Genomic DNA, 22446 nt, shown 5'->3' with positions numbered 1-22446 from the left:
TTAGTATTACGAAAATTCAAAGTTGTGTTAACAGGAAATTTATAAAAATGACCACATAATTGATATTCATGTCAACAAACAATAAATACTACGAACAAATTTATTTATAAGATTCATGGAATTAAAAATGGAAACTGTACTATTCGTGTGTTGATGGTGACTTCAAAGAAAGAGTCACGACTCTTTATCTTTTAAAACTTTTTACTATGTTCTTTCCGTAATGTAGATATATTTAAGCAAGTGTGAGTAAAGTCAGTTTGTCAAAAAATGTGTTTAGATATTTTTTTGTTTTTCAATTGATAAATGAAAATAAATGTATGTTCAATAACACAGTTTAATACAGTAAAATATTTATTATACAACTCGAGATCATATGCAGTGTAATGTATCATCACTTTTGATTTGTGTTCCACTTACTTTAAAAAATGATCGATAATGACAATTAACATTTTCTCTTTCCCTTTATTCAAATATTTACATTGTATATAAAATCTAACAAAATATAAATACAACAAAATTTGAAGATATAGCTTAGACTATCATGTTAAGCAATAACAGTGCTGCATTTGGAGAGTTGCCTCCGTTAAATGTCTAATAGATTGGAAAAAATGAAAAAAAATACCAAAGGTGCAATAAATGCAAGTCGAGACAACTCTATGACCAAAAGATAATCGATCACAGGACAATCACCATTGCAGAGAAATCTTTCATTGAACACCATGTGTTGCAAGTACAGTGTAGTCATTAATATTGAGATCCTGCAACACGAGTTTGTAGTTGAAAACTGAAAAGTGGGTTGAAATGATACGAAATGATCGGAAAAAAAAGAAGGGGAACAACTCTTCATACAAAACGGTTCTTTGTATGCATTTTAATGTTCAAATTCCAATTTGATAAAGCAATGAACACGACCATCAACCATGGAATTGATGACAGATTTCAATGTCCCTCATTCAAACAATAGTGGCATTTAGAAGGTCGAAAAAAATGAAAATAAATGCACGGACATTTGTAAATATTTAAAGTGGACGAATAGTTCGAAAATTAATATTTTACTCTGGCAAAGTTTAAGCCATTTTTTTTTGCAATACTCGATTTTTCATGGTTAGAAAAACACACAATAGGGATGTTTAACTTAAAAAAAAAAAAAGAAAAAAGAGGCACTGATGTTTATCATAACTTACAAACAATGCATTACCTGTTACAAATATACAAGTTACAAAAGCCTATCGCAAAATTCAATAAATAAAAAAATGCATATATATACAATAAAATACACATTAATAACAAATAACATTAACAATATTAAATGAGGTAGCAATAAAGACAGACATGATTGTTTTCATTATTCTAAATCAAGCAGTTATAGTAGCATCATTTGTATAAATGGATGTCGATGGAACTAGTTAAATAAGATATAATGACCCGACAATGTATATATCTGTCTAACAACTGTATTCATCGTGGTGGTCTTCCGATTTGAATGCGGTTAATTCTCTATATATACACACTTTGTATTGCATCAGTTAACATAATGTAGTGCAAACTTCTTATGATTCGGCTTGAATTTTATGCGATTGATTTATGGAAATTGATAATGTTTAATGAGTCGAACAACAATTAGTAATACTCTTTGTACGACAGAAGAGTGGAATAGTGACACGTGATAAGTCAACCTCTCCTAAGTCTGTTCATCGGGTACTGGTGCTGAAAATATAGACAAAAAGTTATATATGACATATCTTATAGCCGTATATTTTGCTGTCAAATAGTCTGGAGAGAATAAAACATTATGAATCACAGGGACTTGCCATCAGTTACAATAAGTTCTCTTATCAAATCACAGGGACTTGCCATCAGTAAAAAAAAGTGCTTTAATCAAATCACAGGGCCTTGCCATCAGTAAAAAAAAAGTGCTTTAATCAAATCACTGGGACTTTCCATCAGTAAAAAAAGTGCTTTAATCAAATCGCAGGGACTTCATACCGATCATGTTCAGTATCACAAGGACTTCATATCGATCATGTTCAGTATCATTTAAAAAATTACAAGGACTTGCCATCAGACATGATAATTATTTTCACCAAATCACAGGGACTTGCAATCAGACATGTAACACGGCTTTTACCAAATCGAATAAATTTTAGTACTGGTAACAAAGATTTGACTATGACGTATATCTTATCTAAACGACATTGAATGTCAAAATAAGCAGGAATTGGGCCACAAAATATTTACAAATATGTAAAATGTGCTGTTTCCAAAGGATTTGTATATGATAATTTCTTTTGTAATATGAGTAAATGTTCTTACCTGCCTCTGTTTTTTCACAATCATCACCGTCACAGTTTGACATCCCTCGTAATCGTTTAAGGAAGGTACTTTCTTTGAAAAGGTTACTATCGTTTCTCGTTTCCTCCGTGTACGGCTGCATAATGGTTGCAATATCTCGTTTTTCCCTAAATTGTATATTAGGTCTGGTTTCAGTAAAAACTTCCAACACTGGGGATGTGCTAAAATTCAGAGTTTTTTGTACAGCGACTGGTAAACTGGTATCTTGACATTCAACATCTAAAATAGAAATGTCTTATATGTTGGCTGAATTATTATTCATGATATAATTTAAAAAACAAGCTAATAAAAACACATGACTATAATACTATTTGTTTTTAAACCAAAAGTATAACGAAATACTAAACTCCAAGGTAAATACTAAACTCCAAGGTAAATACTAAACTCCAAGGTAAATTCAAAAAATGGCAACAGACAAAATCAAACGTTAGACTTTATTAATCAACAGAACGAATTAAAAACAAGTATCAAATGCTTGGCTCAGTAGAGACATATTATAAAATAGTGAGTTAACCAGGTTTTACAGCTAACTAAACACCTACTTGTATGACAGTTATTTATAGTTAACCAGGTTTTACAGCTAACTAAACCCCTACTTGTATGACAGTTATTTATAGTTAACCAGGTTTTACAGCTAACTAAACCCCTACTTGTATGACAGTTATTCATAGTTCCGGAAACTATAATAAAAAATGAAATGGAAATAATGGAATAATTTGATGAATATTTTCAGTCGCAATTAATACCAAATGATTAGAAAGAACTGCTACAAAAAAAAAAAAGAAAAAAAAGTTTTTCAGACATAAAATGTTACTACTAAAACGTACAGAATCGTCTTACAAATAATCTAAATGCATCGGTCATTATTTTAATCCAAACATACAAAAGAGGTATACATACCAACTGGAAGCAAGCAGTCTGTATTTCCAAACACAGCTTTGGCATCAATCGGGAATCCCTGAGAGTCGATAACGTTGACTTCTAGTCCATGACGTCGCCTCCGACGCTGCATCCATTCCTCTACTGCTTCTTTGACATTGAAACTTATCCACTTATCCCTTTTGACCACCACCATTTTCACATCAAGAATTCTCATTCGCGGTACTAAGAAAATCATAAACAGTAAAAAGAAATTTTAAATGTATCATATCAGTTATATGTTAGTATTTATCAGTGCATTGTCTTTTTCATTACTCTACGATAAAAAGATATGTTAAGAGATAATTGTTGTTACCGTTTGGTTCATTGACAGTCTGTGTGAAATGGCAATGAAATTTCAAATATTATTTCTTCTATTTTTTTTCTGGTTTGTTTTCAAATTGGGAGGTAGTATAATAATAAAATATTGTTGCGTGGAAGATTGACTATGCGAAAATGGTAGCTAGACGGTTCAAGATGTCCCTCCTTAGTAGATAGACAAGAGCATTATGATAACTAAATTTGGCATATTTTCATTTATTGTACGCATATAATCACAACTTCATTTTAAACTTCATACTTGACGGACAGAATGATCGGTGGAATAAGAACGCACAGACAGGGAATAATAATGCTCATCTGCTACAATCTCCATGGGGTACTGGTATTAAAATCAAATGTTTATCTGATAAATAGGACATACACACAATCTTTCAAAAGTGAAATCCTTTATATAATAATACTATTTCACTTACCTCGATTTCTGCGTCTCAGTGGTTTGAGAAACTGACTGACAAACACGGTAAATCGAACACTGTCCTCCTCTCCTGATTCATTGTCCTCCGTAAAACAACGACATGCTTAAAAAAATGCATTTATAATTCTTTTCAAATCACATTGTTTTAAGTGACACAAAAGTTTTTCGGCTATCAGCAATATTCTTATTTCTTCTACTACATTTTTATTTCGGTGGGACTACAAGTAAACAAACAAAAATCGAAAAGAGTATTCACACGTTGTCTTTGATATAAGTAAAGGCAACAAACAGTAGTATACCGCTAAATTATTCAAAAGTCAAAAATCGATTGAGAGAAAGCAAATCCGGGTTACAAAATAAAACCGAAGGAAACACATCAACTTTAAAGACGAAAACAACGAAACAACAGAAACATCTCCCGCGACTTTTAGATGTTTCTCATATACATACAATAGATTTCTTAAAACACTATGAAAATGACAATTTTGTCCAAATATGGACTTTAATGCGTGTTTATCTAAAATAACAAGAAATTATTACTGTACTAAAACAGAAAACCAGTACGAGGATGAACAAATAAGGATTTTGGAGGTCTAGCATTACGGATTACTTTCAATAATGATAATCGCATGAAAGTTCTGATAGAGAAAGAAATTCCTCATAGTATATGCAACATTGATAAAAATGTTAACAAAACTTGATTAATATCAGTTTAATATCAAGGAGAACAGCAACTTCCTACCCTCCTGGAGCACCTAAGTTTAACGATGGTCGGTTTGGTTCATTGTTGTTTTTCTCTTTTTCTATTTTTTGCCATGGTATCTTTCACTAATGATTTATAATTGCACCGTATGTATCTGCCCCCTTTTTTCGATGGTAATGATGTATATAATTTTTCATGTCGACTTTATCTTTATATCTTACGAGGTTTGAATCATTACTTGAAGATAAGCTATAGATTTCAATGTAGTGATGCACTTATTGTCAAACTTAATAACCTCTCTTAACTACCAGAGATTAAATTTAGTATTGCTAATTTCACAGTCTGAAAATAATTTTAAATGCATAATAAATAAACTCGTGTTTCCTGTTATCTCGTGCCTTCCTAAAACTTGTTAGTTCATGTCGACACAATTAGTGTAGAAACATTAAAAACATTAGTCCATCTAAATCTAGGACATTTTCCTTTTATCTCTTAACAAATGTCTTAATAATCATATACCTTCTTTATTGCTAATTATCTAAATTGACGAGAACACTTACTAAATTTACTATCATGTACCAAGGGCACACATCTTGAATCATTATGAAAGACATTCAAGTTTCATTCAGAATAAACATAACGGTTTTTCTTTTGGCAACTCTTTACAACAAAGACATAGGGTTTACCTGTTCTTTCTTTGATGTGAAGCTTTAAGGTAGCATTTAGTATACTTGTTCCGCTGTCTTCTAGAGGCAAAATATCAAAGAAAAGTCGTAAAGTCTTCGTGTCTGGGTCATTCCATAAATCTTCATCAATCCAACTTGGTAATGTACCTACATGTGGAACAATAATCAAAATATTAATATTAAAAAGTAAATATGAAGTCGCTGAGAGATATTTGGTTAACGTACCTAAGGCGTAGGAAATGCGAGGGATTGATCATATATCATAGAAAGAAGGCTTTAAAATACCCCAAAAAATAAAGAAATTTAGTACTGGTATATCAATAGCAGAATAAATAGCTATACGTATGATAATACTAGTATTTTGTGCAGAATACAAAGTTGCTCATAATTGAACTTTGCTAAAATATTATCCAAAATACCTAACTCCGAGGTAAGGTGATGTAAAAAGAAAACTGGAAGTGCATTTAACCTGACAAAACCAACATTTAAATGCTATATCAACCAACGGTCCAATTGGTTTGTCCCTGTCATATTCCTACTCTCAAAGAAAATGATGGGTTGAACCTCCCACTTGTACGACAATTGTTTATAATGCAGTCATATTGACATTTAACAAATTTGCGAGATCAACCAAATCAAACATAATTGATTTACGTGACAATGATTGGGATCCAGCAGACAAAACTATGTAAATATACGTCATAGATACACAACACAACTGACACAAAACAACACAAACAGACATACAAATAAATCTGACAAAGAAGCTGACAATACATTTGTAGTTGATAAAGAGGCTTACAATACATTTGTAGTTGACAAAGAGGCTTACAATACATTTGTAGTTGACAAAGAGGCTTACAATACATTTGTAGTTGATAAAGAGGCTTACAATACATTTGTAGTTGACAAAGAGGCTTACAATACATTTGTAGTTGATAGAAGAATATAGTAAATCTGACAAAGAGGCCTACAATACATTTGTAGTTGACAAAGAGGCTTGCAATACATTTGTAGTTGACAAAGAGGCTTACAATACATTTGTAGTTAATAGTAGAGTATAGTAAATCTGACAAAGAGGCCTACAATACATTTGTAGTTGACAAAGAGGCTTACAATACATTTGTAGTTGATAGTAGAATATAGTAAATCTGACAAAGAGGCCTACAATACATTTGTAGTTGACAAAGAGGCTTACAATACATTTGTAGTTGACAAAGAGGCTTACAATACATTTGTAGTTGACAAAGAGGCTTACAATACATTTGTAGTTGACAAAGAGGCTTACAATACATTTGTAGTTGATAGTAGAATATAGTAAATCTGATAAAGAGGCCTACAATGCATTTGTAGTTGACAAAGAGGCTTACAATACATTTGCAGTTGACAAAGAGGCTTACAATACATTTGTAGTTGACAAAGAGGCTTACAATACATTTGTAGTTGATAGTAGAATATAGTAAATCTGACAAAGAGGCCTATAATGCATTTGTAGTTGACAAAGAGGCTTACAATACATTTGTAGTTGACAAAGAGGCTTACAATACATTTGTAGTTGATAGTAGAATATAGTAAATCTGACAAAGAGGCTTACAATACATTTGTAGTTGATAGTAGAATATAGTAAATCTGACAAAGAGGCCTACAATACATTTGTAGTTGACAAAGAGGCCTACAATACATTTGTAGTTGACAAAGAGGCTTACAATACATTTGTAGTTGATAGTAGAATATAGTAATTTATAATTGCATACAAACTTTCCCGATGAATTACAAATAAGGTAAAAAAAAAAAAAAGGGTTTTTCAGAATGAAAAGAAAATTATCAAACTGCATTCATTTGAATTGCAAATCTGGACCAACCCGCATACACTGCTGTGATACATCACGAACACCTGATATACTTAGATTTTTAGACTTACATGATCCAGTATAGCACTGCTGTGATACAGCCCTATAAGAAACACCTGATATATACTTAGATTCTTAGAACTTACAAGATCCAGCATAGCCCTGTTGTGATACAGCCCTATAAGGAACACCTGATATACTTAGATTCTTAGAACTTACAAGATCCAGCATAGCCCTGTTGTGATACAGCCCTATAAGGAACACCTGATATACTTAGATTCTTAGAACTTACAAGATCCATCATAACACTGCTTTGATACAGCCCTATAAAGAACACCTGATATACTTAGATTCTTAGAACTTACAAGATCCAGCATAGCCCTGTTGTGATACAGCCCTATAGGGAACACCTGATATACTTAGATTCTTAGAACTTACAAGATCCAGCATAGCACTGCTGTGATGCAGCCCTATAAGGAACACCTGATATGTACTTCGATTTCTCAGAACTTACATGATCCAGCATAGCACTGCTGTGATACAGGCCTATAAGGAACACCTGATATATACTTAGATTTCTCAGAACTTACATGATCCAGCATAGCACTGTTGTGATACTGCCTTGTAAGGCACACCTGATATACTCATATTTCTCAGAACTTACAAGATCCAGCATAGCACTGTTGTGATACAGCCCTATAAGCAACACCTGATATACTTAGATTTCACAGAACTTACATGATCTAGCATAGCACTGCTGTGATACAGCCTTGTAAGGCACACTCAGTATACTTAGATTTCCCAGAACTTACATGATCCAGCATAGCACTGCTGTGATAAGCCTTATAAGGAACATCTGATATACTTAGATTTTCCAGAACTCACAAGATCCAGCATAGCTCTGCTGTGATACAGCCTTATAAGTAACACCTGATGTATACTTATATTTATCATAACTTACATGATCCAGCATAGCACTGCTGTGATACTGCCTTATAAGGAACACCTGATATACTTAGATTTCTCAAAATCTCTTCCTTCATGTTTTCGTCTATCTGAGGAGGTGACGAAAATCCGAGGGTAGACAATACATGACTTCTGATATTGTTTATTCTCTGATTTCTTGACCTAAAAGAAATGACAACCAAACTATTAACATTTTTTTAATATCTACGTTCATCAGTATATGTTTATAAGATCCCAAACAGCAAAGGGCGCTGTCCTTGGGTTTTTGCCTTCCTTAAGGTTTATGCACCCTTCTGTAGCCATTTTTGTACCAACTTTTCAAACTTCAATTGTATCTAAACTACAGATATAATGAATAATAGAGATAGGCCATTTTGTACATATTCCAAGGGGAAACTTGATGCAAAGCATTATTTTTTACTGTTTCATTGCATTTAATAGAAAAAGAGGACTTTGTGGCAAATAAATCAAGATTTTTATAGAAAATCCACAGCCTTTATCCTTGTACTCTCATATTTGGCAATTTGATGACTGATAGATATAGGATTATTGCATGCAGTGCTAGCATTGATTTCCTTAAAACAAGTTTATAAATGTAGTTATTGGTTAAGACAAGTATAAATATGGCCAAAATAAAGTACACATTTTAGGGTGCGCTCGACTTTAGTGACTCAGCATGAGGTGTTTTGGAATTTACAGGTTACTTTGAACTTTTTGTAAAAAATAAACACTAGCACATCATAGAAAATCAAGTGAATAATTTATGTTTCAAATTTTATAACAAAAATCTCTGTATTAAAGGCTGTGGATTTTCTATAAAAATCTTGATTTATTTGCCACAAAGTCCTCTTTTTCTATCAAATGCAATGAAACAGTAAAAAATAATGCTTTGCATCAAGTTTCCCCTTGGAACATGTACTAAATGGCCTATCTATATTATTTATTATATCTTTAGTTTTGATACAATTGAGGTTTGAAAAATTCGTCCAAAAATGGCTACAGAAGGGTACATAAACCTTAACCTGTAAAAGTATTCATGATGAATTTATCAGTGAACTGTATTAAAACAGTGACACTTTTTACAGAATCTTTCGATTAAAATTTATAAGTTATACTTGAATGTGCATGTGATTATTTTCACTCGTAGTGTTAAAACCACAAATGCGTCGACTATACGAATGTTCGGGGAAGTTGTCCATTTAGAAACTAAATTTATTACGTTGCTAAGAAACAATATTGTACCATGTAAACTATCATAGATACCGGAAGGGGCTTTATGTAAACCTAGAGTCGCGTTTTATCCCTTTACCTTCGCATCACGATGTGAAGTTGTTCAAATCAAATTTGATAACGACGTCATCTTGAAATTATTAAGTAACAAAAGTTAGTTTTGGTTTCCTGATGATATTGCTCAGATTATATTGGCTAAATAAAGGCAATAGTAGTATACCGCTGTTCAATAGTCATAAATCGATTTAACTGAAACAAATCATGTTCATAAACCAAAACTGAGGGAAACACAGCAACTATAAAAGGAAAAAAATGGAACAACAGAAACACCGAACTGCTGCAAAAACAAACGCCAATATGTCATACATAGAAACGGACTACTTAATGACAACTGACATATTCCAGACGGAATTATACACAGAAAATCAGTATCCGGTTGGAATAAACTAACATTATGGGTATTCGAGACACCAATCGAAGAATTGTATTGCTTTAGGATCGCGTCATATACACATTGATACCGGTAGTTTTAATTGGTACGTTTATTATTTTGATAACAATGAAATGATATTCGAAATGAGATATAAATTAATGCGTATTCTAACAGATAAATAACTTTTCCATAACGATATGTTTTAAATGGTTTTTAGTCTATAATAGTATGCAGTTTAGAAAGAATGGGTCTAGAACGTGCACTTGAGAAGTTAGTACAACAAACACTATTCATTTCATAGTAACAATATAACTGAAACCTAAATAATAGTATACGAAAGTGAAAAAAAACCCAATTTAAAGATAGAAAGACTTCTATATTTTGTAATCTCAGTTGAATTTATCTTCCTCTTTATATCTCTGTTCGGCACGTTGAAGATATGAGAGTTGGTACCGTATAAACTCTTGAAAGAGGCCGAATATTGACATCTATATATCTTTTGTTGTTATGGAGGTTGGATGACTGTTTTGTTGATGTGTATTCAATTTATTTTATTTATATGTAAAGTGCGTTGAATTGCGTCTAATTTAAATGATTAATGTAAATTCTAAATAATTGTTCTTGATTGCTTTCGTAGGTAGTGCATCATTCATGATTATATGTACTTATAATTATATATAGACAAACTTAAGAATAGAAATTATCAGACTTATCATTTGTAACACCAGACGTGCGTGTCGTCCACATAAGACTCGTCAGTATTGCTCGTAACAAAACAATAACAAAGCCAAATTGAATATTTATAAATTGAAAAGCAAAACCAAAAATTCGGAAAGATATGTCAAATAACAACACTTGAAGCAGACTATATGCTTGACATTAGAAGGATACAGTGAACCTTACCAGATAGCCAATACAAATGAACTACATTGTTTAAAAAAAATGTTTTCTAAACACATATCTTTTATCATTTTATATACGAATACGTCATATATAGTATTCGTTTATCGGAACATGGGAAGGGTTTCTCTATAATAATTTCTATATAGCAATATAGTAAGTTCAAAAGAGATAGTGCTAATTTTCCCTTTGATCTTTTCACAAGGAATTGAATGGTGTTTTTTTTTTAAAGTCTAAACGATTGACTTTATAGAGTTGCCACAGTTTAAAATATGTTCACAAGGCCAAAATATGCTAGACATTGTTTTGAAAGATAGTTTTTTTATGCAATATTACAAAATGTCCGTGTGTTTTGTAAAATTTGCATCAGAGGCCAACATAATTTGGTTCCTGTTGAGTTTGTCCTTATTCATGTGTTTTTTTCGATATTTCTTGAAAATTAAAATCTACAAACTTGAATAAATCGTTAAGTCGCCGTAACATGTTAAAAAATAGTCAATTTTTTGTTAAAACCTCACTCAAAAGGGCACATTTAAATATTTCTTACTGTACTTTATTTAATGAATGGCTGTTATAGTCCGGCGGCTTTGTAAAAAATTGTGCACATCCTGTTACAAGCATGAAATTTGGCATAGACCTTCCTCAACTATTACTCTTTTATTTCAGATAGGGAGGCATTTGAAAAAAATGTCTCACTTCCGGTAAAATCCAAAATGGCGGACGTTATACTTAAATCAGCCCAATATCGAAGGCTAGCGTGTAAAAATGTGTTATTATCATGCTACTATCATAATATTTGGTACAGATCTTTGTGTTTTACTACTTTTGGATAAATTAAATAGATTAGATGTCTTCAGAAACCCCACTTCCGGTTAAAATCCAATATGGCGGACATTGTACTTAAATAAGCTTATTTTTTAGGGAGGGTAATTGAAATGTGTTTTAACGTAATACTACTATAATTACATTGTGTATGAACCTTTCTTTGGTGCTTCTGATGAAGACAATGTATAAGACATATGTCTTAAAAACCCTTACTTCCGGAAGTATCCAAAATGGCGGACAGAGAAATATCAATTTTTTATTCAAATTTTCAACTTTCTTCAAAATGTAAAGAAAATGATTTTATTTTGTGCTGGTCATTAAACTTTTGGCTTTAAGTTATCCCCAAAACCACTTATTCTAGCATGTTGTAAATGCTAAGATATAAAGTTGACACTTCCGGTAAAAATATGACGTAAATTTTAAAGATGAGTCCTCAATCTATTTCTTCGATGTAGAGTTTTGGATAGATTGATTTAAACAAAATAAAATCACTATAGTACTAAAAAATATTCAAAACTACTTCTATTTGGCCAAGAATACATGCTTATTCACAATCACCACCACATGCACACAAGGCAGTGCACGGGAGACCCGATTTTACACATTAAAAATAACCGCGGCATCCTTTCTTATATCCATAATGTACAAGCTTCTGAAAAAATGATGAGGTCTCAGAAAGAGTTTTTTTTTAAAGGGACCCTCTTTGTCCCTTCGCAATCCATTAGTGACAAGACTAGGTAGCATAAGAGTCAATCCAAAGCTCGTCTCACTAAACACCTGCATTAGTATATTACACGTTTTACATGCTTGAAAAGACTAGAACAAGTCGTGGGAAAAGTCTCACTTAAAATGAGATTTCCCTTTTGTGCAAAAATTGACTTTCTTGGTTCGTTAATCATGTTAGATCTGATAAGTTTGTACAGTACAACCCCGGTGATTTAGGCTGATCAATCATCATTCTTTATGTTAAAGTCACATCTTCAAATACCATTAATGTCTCCCACGCAGTCTTTTTTTTCCTTTTCAAGCAAAGAGAGAACAGTATCACAACCCGTCATAAGGTATTGGTCAGAAATAAAAGTGTGTGATCACTCATTGCCTAGTGCATTTGAAAGGCCATTGATAGATATTAATCCAAAGATTTTTGCCTCCCCAAATACAATCAATAGTTCGTCTGCTCCTTTGTTACGGAATAGCGAAATACTGGTAGTTTTAAAGCTGCTAAAAGAAGCAAGGGCAACATTTAGGGGAAAGGGAATACACAGACGAACCCAGGATTAAAAACATCCTCAAAGATGGGAAAGTTTTCTAAGAGATGACGACAGTAAGAAAGAACTTTTAAGTTTTCATTCACAGGAGCTTGCTCAATACAATTTTGAGTACAAGATAGTTGAAGCAACAAATACTCAGGATGTTTAGTGTTATCCACCACTTGATGATGTTTCAAGTTTAGCACCATGTTTACACGAAGAGACTGACACTAGAATCAAGATAGATGTGTCTGATGCAGTGAAACATAGACTTAACTGAGTCATGACTCAAACAGTCGATACTGATGTCATTGCTGTTTCGCTATTCCGTGACATAGGGCAGACAAACTTTGGTTTGCATTTAGAAGGGGAAAAGTATAAGATATATATCAATCAATGACCTTTCAAATGCACTAGGCATTAAAAGATAACACGTTCGCTGGAAAAGGAACTGCGTTGGTGACATTAATGGAGTTTGGAGATGTGACTATAGCATTTAGAATGATGATTGACCAGCTAACATCACCATATGGATTTGATGTTTAATGTCATTGAAAACGATACGTGGTTTTGTTGGAAGATAAAAAAAAAAGAAACAGATTAGGTTAACAAGGCAAGAAAATATGTGTTTTTGCAGAATTTATTAAGATGTGAGAAACAATACCACAGTCTTTGTAAATGTTGGAAATCAGCTCTCCGATTGTGAATTGCGGCCTACTGAGTATGCTGATTGGGTATTATGTCCTTACCTAAATAAAATACCTTGAAACTGAAATACCAGTGGATGAAGTCTTGGATGCGTATGGTAGTTATAGCAACAAATGGTCAGGATATTCTATCTTATCCACCACGTAATGTATTTCAAGTTCAGCACCAAGTTCACATTTAGAGGCAGACACTAAAATCATGGTGCATGTGTCTGATGCAGTGAAACACGCACTTAAACGAGTCATGATTCGAACAGTCGTTAATGATGATGTTGTCAATACTGTTTCGCTATTCCGTGACATAGGGGTAGACGTTGTGTTTGGGAGGGCAAAAGACTTTGGATTAATATCTATCAATGGCCTTTCAAATGCACTAGGCAATGAGTGATCTGGGTGATCTGAAACACTTATTGTTATCCATGTCTTTACCTGTTGTGATATGGTTCTCTCTTTGCTTGAAAGGGGAGACATTGATTGCATTTGAAGATGCGACTTTAACAAAAAGAATGATGATTAATCAGACTAAATCACCGGGGTTTTACTGTAAGATCGCACAAACTTCGCAGATGGGTATAACATGGTTAACGAAGCAAGAAAATAACTATTTGCGCAACAGGGACGGCTTTTCGAGGCTATTCCCTCAACTTGGTCTAGTCTTTTCCAGCATGTAAATAATGCAATATACTTATGCAGGTGTTTAGGGAGACGAGCTTGGGATTGGCTCTTATGCTACCCACTCCAGGCGGGGACAAAGAGGATAACTTTTGAAAAACTCTTTTTGAGGCCTCATCATTTTGTCAAAAGCTTATACATTGTGGATGTAAGAAAGGATTCCGCGGTCATTTTTAATGTGGAAAATCGGGTATCCCGTGCACTGCGATGTGTGCATGTCATGGTGACTGTGAATAAACATGTATTCTTGGCCAAATAGTAATAATTTTGAATTATTTTTAGTACTATAGTGATTTTATTTTGTTTTAATCAATCTATCCAAAACTCTAAATCGAAGAAATAGATTGAGGACTCATCTTTGAAATTTACGTCATATTTTTAACCGGAAGTGTCAACTTTATATCTAAATATTTACAACATGCTAGAATAAGTGGTTTTGAGGATAACTTTAAGCCAAAAGTTTAATGACCAGCACAAAATAAAATCATTTCTTTACATATTGAAAAAAATGAAAATTTGAATAAAAAATTGATATTTCTCTGTCCGCCATTTTGGATATACCTGGAAGAAAGGGTTTTTAAGACATATGTCTTATGCATTGTATCCATCAGAAACATCAAAGAAAGGTTCATACACAATGTAATGATAGTAGCAATACGTTAAAACACATTTCAGTTACCCTCCCTAAAAAATAAGCTTATTTAAGTACAATGTCCGCCATATTGGATTTTAACCGGAAGTGGGGTTTCTGAAGACATCTAATCTATTTAATTTATCCAAAAGTAGTAAAACACAAAGGTCTGTACCAAATATTATGATAGTAGCATGATAATAACACATTTTTACACGCTAGCCTTCGATATTGGGCTGATTTAAGTATGACGTCCGCCATTTTGGATTTTACCGGAAGTGAGACATTTTTTTCAAATGCCTCCCTATCTGAAATAAAAGAGTAATAGTTGAGGAAGGTCTATGCCAAATTTCATGCTTGTAACAGGATGTGCACAATTTTTTACAAAGCCGCCGGACTATTATTTATTTTGAATTTATTGAACCATAAAATTAATGTTTGACTCTTCACATTGAATAATCCGCGCGCGAAGCGGATTATGTTAATGTGAAGAGTCAAAAATTAATTTTATGGTTCAATAAATTCAAAATAAATTATTGCCATTCATTATAAATAAATTTCTATCAAAAATAAGGCTCAAAGATATATATTAATAAGGATAACAACGTACACAGATGTTTGCGTATGAATACATGTACGTTAGAGAGGGCGTGTCGCCATAAAAATTGATAACATTGAAAATAAACCTAATTCTTTTAACCAATCAGAAGACAGTAAATACACCAAATTTTTTATATTGTACTTGGTTTGAGGATACTTATAAAAAGGTCCTTGTACAAAAAAAGTGGGAATAAGACCCCACCTATTTAATATTCACACATCGAAACGAAACCTAAAAAACTGATTTATTAAATTACATTAGAATGAGAGAAAAAAAAAATATAAGAGCACACTAAAGAATACGCTCAACGTAAAATAGAGATAAGTAGTTAAGTTTACATATATAGTTATCTTTAAGTAGTTGATGCGAAGCAATTGTATGTGTGAAAGTTCTACATGTATGTTATAAATAATTTAGCGAATCATATATCCCTTGTCATTTTCTTTGCTACTAATTCAGGATAAATATATAACATTACTTAGGACAGACTACTATGATAGTGTCTGCCAATATAAGATTATTGCGCTGTAGTGTTGTTTTTTTGTGGTTCACGTGGTTGATAAAATATTTTTTCAAAAGTATGATATATAGTCTAGACATTGGCCTTCACTGTTTTGTTTTTCTTAAATGAACACCTGACTTTATTTCATTATGGGAGATCTTCCTTTGGGTCATCACATTCGTCTAAAAATAACAACATCTGGGTATTTGAAATTTTATGAATGGAGAAATAAATGAAAAAATTCCAGACAATTTATTATTTCTATTAAACAGACATTGTTTGGTAGACAAGTGTTGAAAAATTACTACTTCTGTTGTTTCTTTTTAATTTGTAAAATCGTGAGAACATATGAAGTCTTGCATGTTATATTTAGATAGGATGTGATCTACAGAGATTACGTGTTGGACATTCACTAAGATACCAGAAACAAATCAGAACCTGTATGTCTTCGTAAAATAGGCAGTCCAAGGTAAGGGAAGGCTTGGGCTCCCACAAATATGTTAAACACCGCCACATTCTGTATGTTTCTTCGGGAGTCAGGAGCATGCAATTCGTTAGTTGTGGCTTGTTGTTGTGTGTCATATTTATTTTTTGTTAATTGTTTTGTACATAAGTCTGGCCGTTAGTTTTCTCATTTAAATTGTTTTATATTTTCGGCTTGCTATGGTGTATATGTTTTGCTCACCGTAGAAGGCCATAGAGTGACCATTACGTGCTTACTTCAACGTTATTTGGTCTCTGGTGGAGAGTTGTTTCATTGGAAAACCAAATCTTATTTGTATATAAACACGATACAGCATCTCGTGTCGCCCATACATAATCTTGATTCAAAAGTCATGTAACGGGAGCAGAAATAACGTTAGGAACACGAATACAGGATCATTATATTGGACATATCAGAGACCGCAGAGAATATGTGAAACATTGAGAATGCAGAATTTGTGCTGTGTAAAAAAAAAATACCAATTTCAATACACACGGCAGTTTTGTTTTGAATAAAGTTTTTTTTAGGTACGATTGTTTTGGGAAAACTAATATATGTTTTTTCCCTCATTCCCGAAAAAGGCCAAAACAAGTTAAGATCATATTTGCCTGAAGTAATTCTTTCTTCCTTTTAACACTGTTAGAATTGTAATTTTTATTGTTTAAAAACAGTTCCATTTTAGATCATTCAAGTTCACTCGAACATCTAGCTTGCAACCCTTGAATTCCCACTTAAAGTGTATTTCTTACTGCATTTTGCATTACACCATAGGGTTAATAGATTTTTACGAACCCACCTTGAAAATAAAGAGAAAAGGAAAAACTTGTAAAAGTTTTTTTTTGACGGATCCATATTTTAATTTGCAGGACAAGGAACATTTTTAAATGTTCCTTAGAAAGTTAATTCCGTTGTTAACGTCGAATAATCACATTAGATGTATGTTTCATTATAATACGTTATTCTGATTCTGCTTCCGCGCTTCATACAAAATGTACTTCGGTCAACGCTTTTACACCCCAATAAATTTACAAAAAGCAGCATTCAATTCTTAAATGCATTCTTTGTATGGTCATATTTATAGGATCAAACCAATGGTTGAAAAGCTGGTATTGATTAACGAAGTGCCTGTAGCCAGTGAGGATATTTCCAGCCACTATATGTAGAACAATGAACGACGAGGTTAAGCACATATAAATATAAACTTGTTAAACCTTACGTAGTGTTTCAGACATATCATATTGTATCCTGTTCAATGGTAACCTTTGAAGTACCAATCCCTAATAGATGGACAGAAATATTATCTTATTTACATTCTCGCTCATTTATTGTTAGTTTAAACATATTTTATTGTTCAAAATGACAAAAGGATCAGACACAAGTTTTACAACTTCTCCATTGTTCTACATATAGGGGCTCGGAAGATCCTCACTGGCTACAGGCACTTCGTTAATCAATACCAGCATTTCAACCATTGTTTCCTTTACACCAATGGAAAACGTTGTTACAATAAATGTTTGTAAAAATAAAAAAAGAAGATATGGTATGATTGCCAATGAGACAACTCTCCACAAGAGACCAAAATGACACAGAAATTACCAATCCCTAATAGATGGACAGAAATATTTTCTTATTTACATTCTCGCTTATTTGTTGTTTCCTTGTTACCAATGGAAAATATAGCACATTAAATGTCTTCAAAACACAACTCTGAAACAATGGCCAGTTTTAGTGTCCCTTTGGTATATTCCGACTCTCTTTTAAAAATTTAAGTTTCATTATCAGAATAGTGTACAAATGACTTCGTTTTCTTTAAACAAGATCGAATGTAATGTCACAGTGAATTCTATCTCGTTAACATTAAGCATGTTTAATAAATATATATTAAAATTTCTGAATGAAATAATATCAACTTAATTCTACTGTAATAGTAAACTTTCAGCTTAAAATAAGGGAAACATTGATAACAGGGTTTTAGAGTTGCGATATCCTTTTGCATGATATATTTATTTTATTTATCCTGTGATTTGAATCCTTTTGAATTGCGTACTATGTATCAATTTATTCGAATAAAATACTGTTTAAACTAAAATAATATTACATGATCAGTTGATAATATTGAAATCATTACTCGTGTCAGACTTGAGGCGAGTAAAGGCAGTAAACATATAACCCATGGTAACCATGATAAATCAAAACTGTTTAGAGGTCAGATTGCCACCTAATTTTACAACCGGACATTGCACTGTGCACACACAATTAATTCGGTCTTTGACCGCTGATATTTTTGCACTAAGGTCAGCTCATCAATCTTTAAGATCAAAATAATTATAAACATCTCTTAAACGTATGTTAGAAACTTCAGTTCAAAACATATAAAAAAAAGTATGAAGATATGATTGGATTTAAAATGATATGAATAAGATATAGAGATAGAGATAGAGTAAAAACTTAAAAAAAAATCTTAAATCTTTTTTATCATCAAATGTCATAATTGGAATATAAAAAATACCAAGAAACTAAACTTGTTGCAATAACTAACAAACACAAAATTGAGTCCAAGAATATTACATAATAAAGTTAGCTTTAAAAGGCAGAAGGGTTTCAAAATCTTCCAAAGTTAGAAGAAGGAGTTCATAATCTTCAAAAGTCGGAAGAAGGATTTCAAGGCAGAAGGTTTTCACATTATTTCAAAGGCAGTAGACAGATTTCAAGGCTTCCAAAAGCAGGAGGATTTTACAATATTTAAAAGACTGAAGACGGGTTTCAAAATCTTCCAAAGTATGAAGAAGGGTTTTACAATCTTCCAAAGGCTGAAGGTAGTTTAAAGGTTTCCAAAGTATGAAGAAAGGTTTTACAATCTTCCAAAGGCTGTAGAAGGATGTCAAGGTTTCCAAAGGCTGGAATAGGGTTTTACAATCTTCCAAAGGCTGAAGGAGGGTTTAAAGGTTTTCAAAGGATGAAGAAGGGTTTTATAATCTTCCAAAGGCTGAAGGAGGAATTCAAGATTTCCAAAGGCTGGAATAGGGTTTTACAATCTACCAAAGGCTGAAGGAGGGTTTAAAGGTTTCCAAAGGATGAAGAAGGGTTTTACAATCTTCCAAAGGCTGAAGGAGGGTTTCAAGGTTTCCCAAAGGCTGGAAAAGGGTTTCACAATCTTCCAAAGGCTGAAGAAGGATGTCAAGACCTCCAAAGGCTGAAGAAAGGTTTTACAATCTTCTAAAGGCTGAAGGAGGGTTTCAAGGTTTCCAAAGGCTGAAGAAGGGTTTTACAATCTTCCAAAGGCTGAAGGAGGGTTTCAAGGTTTCAAAAGGATGAAGAAGGGTTTTGCAATCTTCCAAAGGCTGAAGGAGGGTTTCAAGGTTTCCAAAGGCTGGAAAAGGGTTTCACAATCTTCCAAAGGCTGAAGAAGGATGTTAAGACTTCCAAAGGCTGAAGAAGGATGTCAAGACTTCCAAAGGCTGAAGAATATAATAGATTTAATAATATCTATGGTCTCTTGACTAGCAAATTTCCCGCAAAACTAAATCTATAAACACGTTAATTTTATATGATCAAAGGGAAAATATAGTTTATTGAGTTGGAAACTATCTATCAAGGAAACATAGATTCTATATATTTTTTTTTGTTTTAAAATATAAAAATAGGTAAACATTGAAACATATAGAGGAATATGTTCAGTCACAAAGTTATTAATAATTTATTCTTTAAATTGAAAATTTGAAAATTAAAAGTTTGTAGGTGAAGTTTCCATATAAGTGGAAAATAATTAATGTTTTATTCTCAAAGTCTACACATTTTTGACATAGTAATACACATTCTGACGACAGCGGAAAATAGGGCTATTTATTTTTTTAAATTGGCTACAGAAACGAATTTTGTTTATTTGTATTTAGCTTGAAAGCCTTAACGTATTCACTTTTTCAAATAAAATAAAACAGAAACTTGTCAGTAAAATATAGAACATTTTCTATTGTCGTTAGTAATTGCACAAAATAACGGGTGTGAATAAATAACATCTTACATCGCAGTAGACCATTTCAATAGAATTCAATTTCTTTTAAAAATATTTTTTGTTTTTTGTTTTAATTAATTAAGAAATCTTGCGTAAAGACTACACTAACAAATTTAAAGAAAATTATGAATTGAATGTTACATGTTTTTAGATAGAATGAACTTTAAGAATTTCAAAACGATAAAAAAAAATCAAAACTTAACTTAGTGAAAATCGATATTTTAACAAAATTGGAATACTCTTTTTTTTCGTACAACGTTGGCTGCAGAAACATATTTTAAAATGTACACAACTGTGGTTAGTTATTGTCTTAAAGATACAATTGTTTAAAATTAAATTGTATTAATATTCTCAAAATTGAAACTTTTTTTATTTGCTAACAAGAAAAAAATGAATTGAAGAAGATTTTACTTAGAATCCAACAAGAACAATAAAGCAGATAATTTTATTAAAAATAAATCTGAAAAAAAGAAAAAGAAACTGTTTAAACGAAATACCCGTTATCCAATTTTTACCATCAGGGAAAAGGTTTTAAATTAATAGTAAAAATCGTACAAATTACAAAACATTAGTATTCATTTATTTAAAACATTCCTTTAAAAAGGTCTTTTGGTTATATTTTTTCGTTTGGGTTACTGTCTTACTGATGTTTATACATATCCTTTTATTAAATTTTACTTTAAAAAAAAATTATGCACGGTCACACTTGTCATATTTGTACTGTCCCATGTAAACTTGTGAGTAAATCATATATTGAAAAAAGTTTGACGCATAAAACCATGAAACAAATATATACAAGACGTGATCTAATTAGTTGTTTACAATAAGAGACTGGAATATTAAATATTACCAAATAATAAGTCTCTGGGGTGGTGAAGAAAGACAATAATTCTTACCTTCTTCTCATAGTTTCAAATCTGTTTTGACCTCTAGTGTGTGGTGTTCCAGGGTCAGTGTCCGTGTCATTCTGACCAATCACGAAATTTACAGAAAATAAAACAACAGAATAATATAAAAAGTTCATGAATACTATAAAAATGTTCATTGTTTATGATTCGGAAAATAGTCCACTTAAATATCTTATTAAGACAACTTTGAACAAACTTATTAAAAATCTTTTTTTCAATCCCTGATTACGGAATAATTCAGATCCTTCACAAATTAATTTTAGTCTTTGTTTTTCTAAGGGTCTTCCCTCTAAACGTTTCAGTCTGGGGTTTTAGGCAAACTAAGGTCGCTGTTCCCAGACAGACCATTTAGTATCCTTGAATAATGCGATTTTCAAGCGTCTGTTCAGGTGAAAGGTCAACACGGATGTTTTGGCGCGAACTTCATTAATAGACTGACTGATTGATTCGTTAATGTGACAACAAAAGAATTGTTCTTATCTTTCTCTCACACGTTGTAAAGGCCAAAGAAACTCTTTCTACGGTTAGTTCAAATTGTAATTTCGGGTTTTGTTTTCTGTCTACATCGTGGCAAAAAAATCCAACAAACAAACAGGGCTTTTATACATTAACTCTCAATCATAAAACTCTTAAAATTCAAAAATACTATAGTCATTAAAGATAAATGTAAATTAAGCATTTTTTAAGCATACACACATTCGCGTAAGTATATAAAACTTCAATGAAGAAAAGGGTTACAATTTAAAACAAAATATCGAAATCCATAGTATGTCAAAATCAAAACATTAAAAGACTAACGCACACACAATTATAAATTTTGAATGATTGACTTTTTGCTAAATATACTTTCCAGTGTTAAGTGTTTCATTCATGGTGATGCACAGATGGTAAGCCTGACCAAAAGGCAACATTTCCCCTTTACAACAATATACATGCAGACCGCATTCGCACTTTACTTACAAACTTTTAGAACTACTTGGAGGTTTTGTATGTTTTATGTTGCAAGGCAAAAGACCCATTCATATCCCTCTTTTACCAGTGGCAATGCACATCTCTGGC

The 22446-nt window shown here is 32.3% G+C and overlaps 1 protein-coding gene across 1 annotated transcript; it reads right to left on the bottom strand.

Annotated features, from left to right (window-relative positions):
• Positions 1 to 394: 394 nt before the first annotated feature.
• Positions 395 to 21675, bottom strand: LOC139513674 (uncharacterized). Its single transcript, XM_071302375.1, has 7 exons — positions 21376 to 21675; positions 8228 to 8394; positions 5417 to 5563; positions 4026 to 4130; positions 3253 to 3456; positions 2314 to 2571; positions 395 to 1707 (listed from the first exon to the last, which is right to left on the bottom strand). Exons 1-7 carry the CDS (start codon positions 21522 to 21524, stop codon positions 1682 to 1684), a joined length of 1056 nt encoding a protein of 351 aa, XP_071158476.1. The 5' UTR covers positions 21525 to 21675; the 3' UTR covers positions 395 to 1681.
• Positions 21676 to 22446: the final 771 nt, after the last annotated feature.

The sequence above is a fragment of the Mytilus edulis genome, chromosome 2 (genome assembly GCF_963676685.1).
Source record: "Mytilus edulis chromosome 2, xbMytEdul2.2, whole genome shotgun sequence".
NCBI classification, from domain to species: domain Eukaryota; kingdom Metazoa; phylum Mollusca; class Bivalvia; order Mytilida; family Mytilidae; genus Mytilus; species Mytilus edulis.
The sequence above is the reverse complement of the archived record's forward strand: the minus strand, read 5'-3'. Positions and strand labels throughout refer to the sequence as shown.

Coding starts and splice junctions, on each gene's coding strand:
- LOC139513674 (XM_071302375.1), bottom strand. CDS start 21,524: ATGAACATTTTTATAGTATTCATGAACTTTTTATATTATTCTGTTGTT. Junction 5,564..8,227: donor GCAGTGCTATGCTGGATCAT/GTAAGTTATGAT, acceptor TTCCACATGTAG/GTACATTACCAAGTTGGATT. Junction 3,457..4,025: donor ACTGAGACGCAGAAATCGAG/GTAAGTGAAATA, acceptor TGATTTTCTTAG/TACCGCGAATGAGAATTCTT.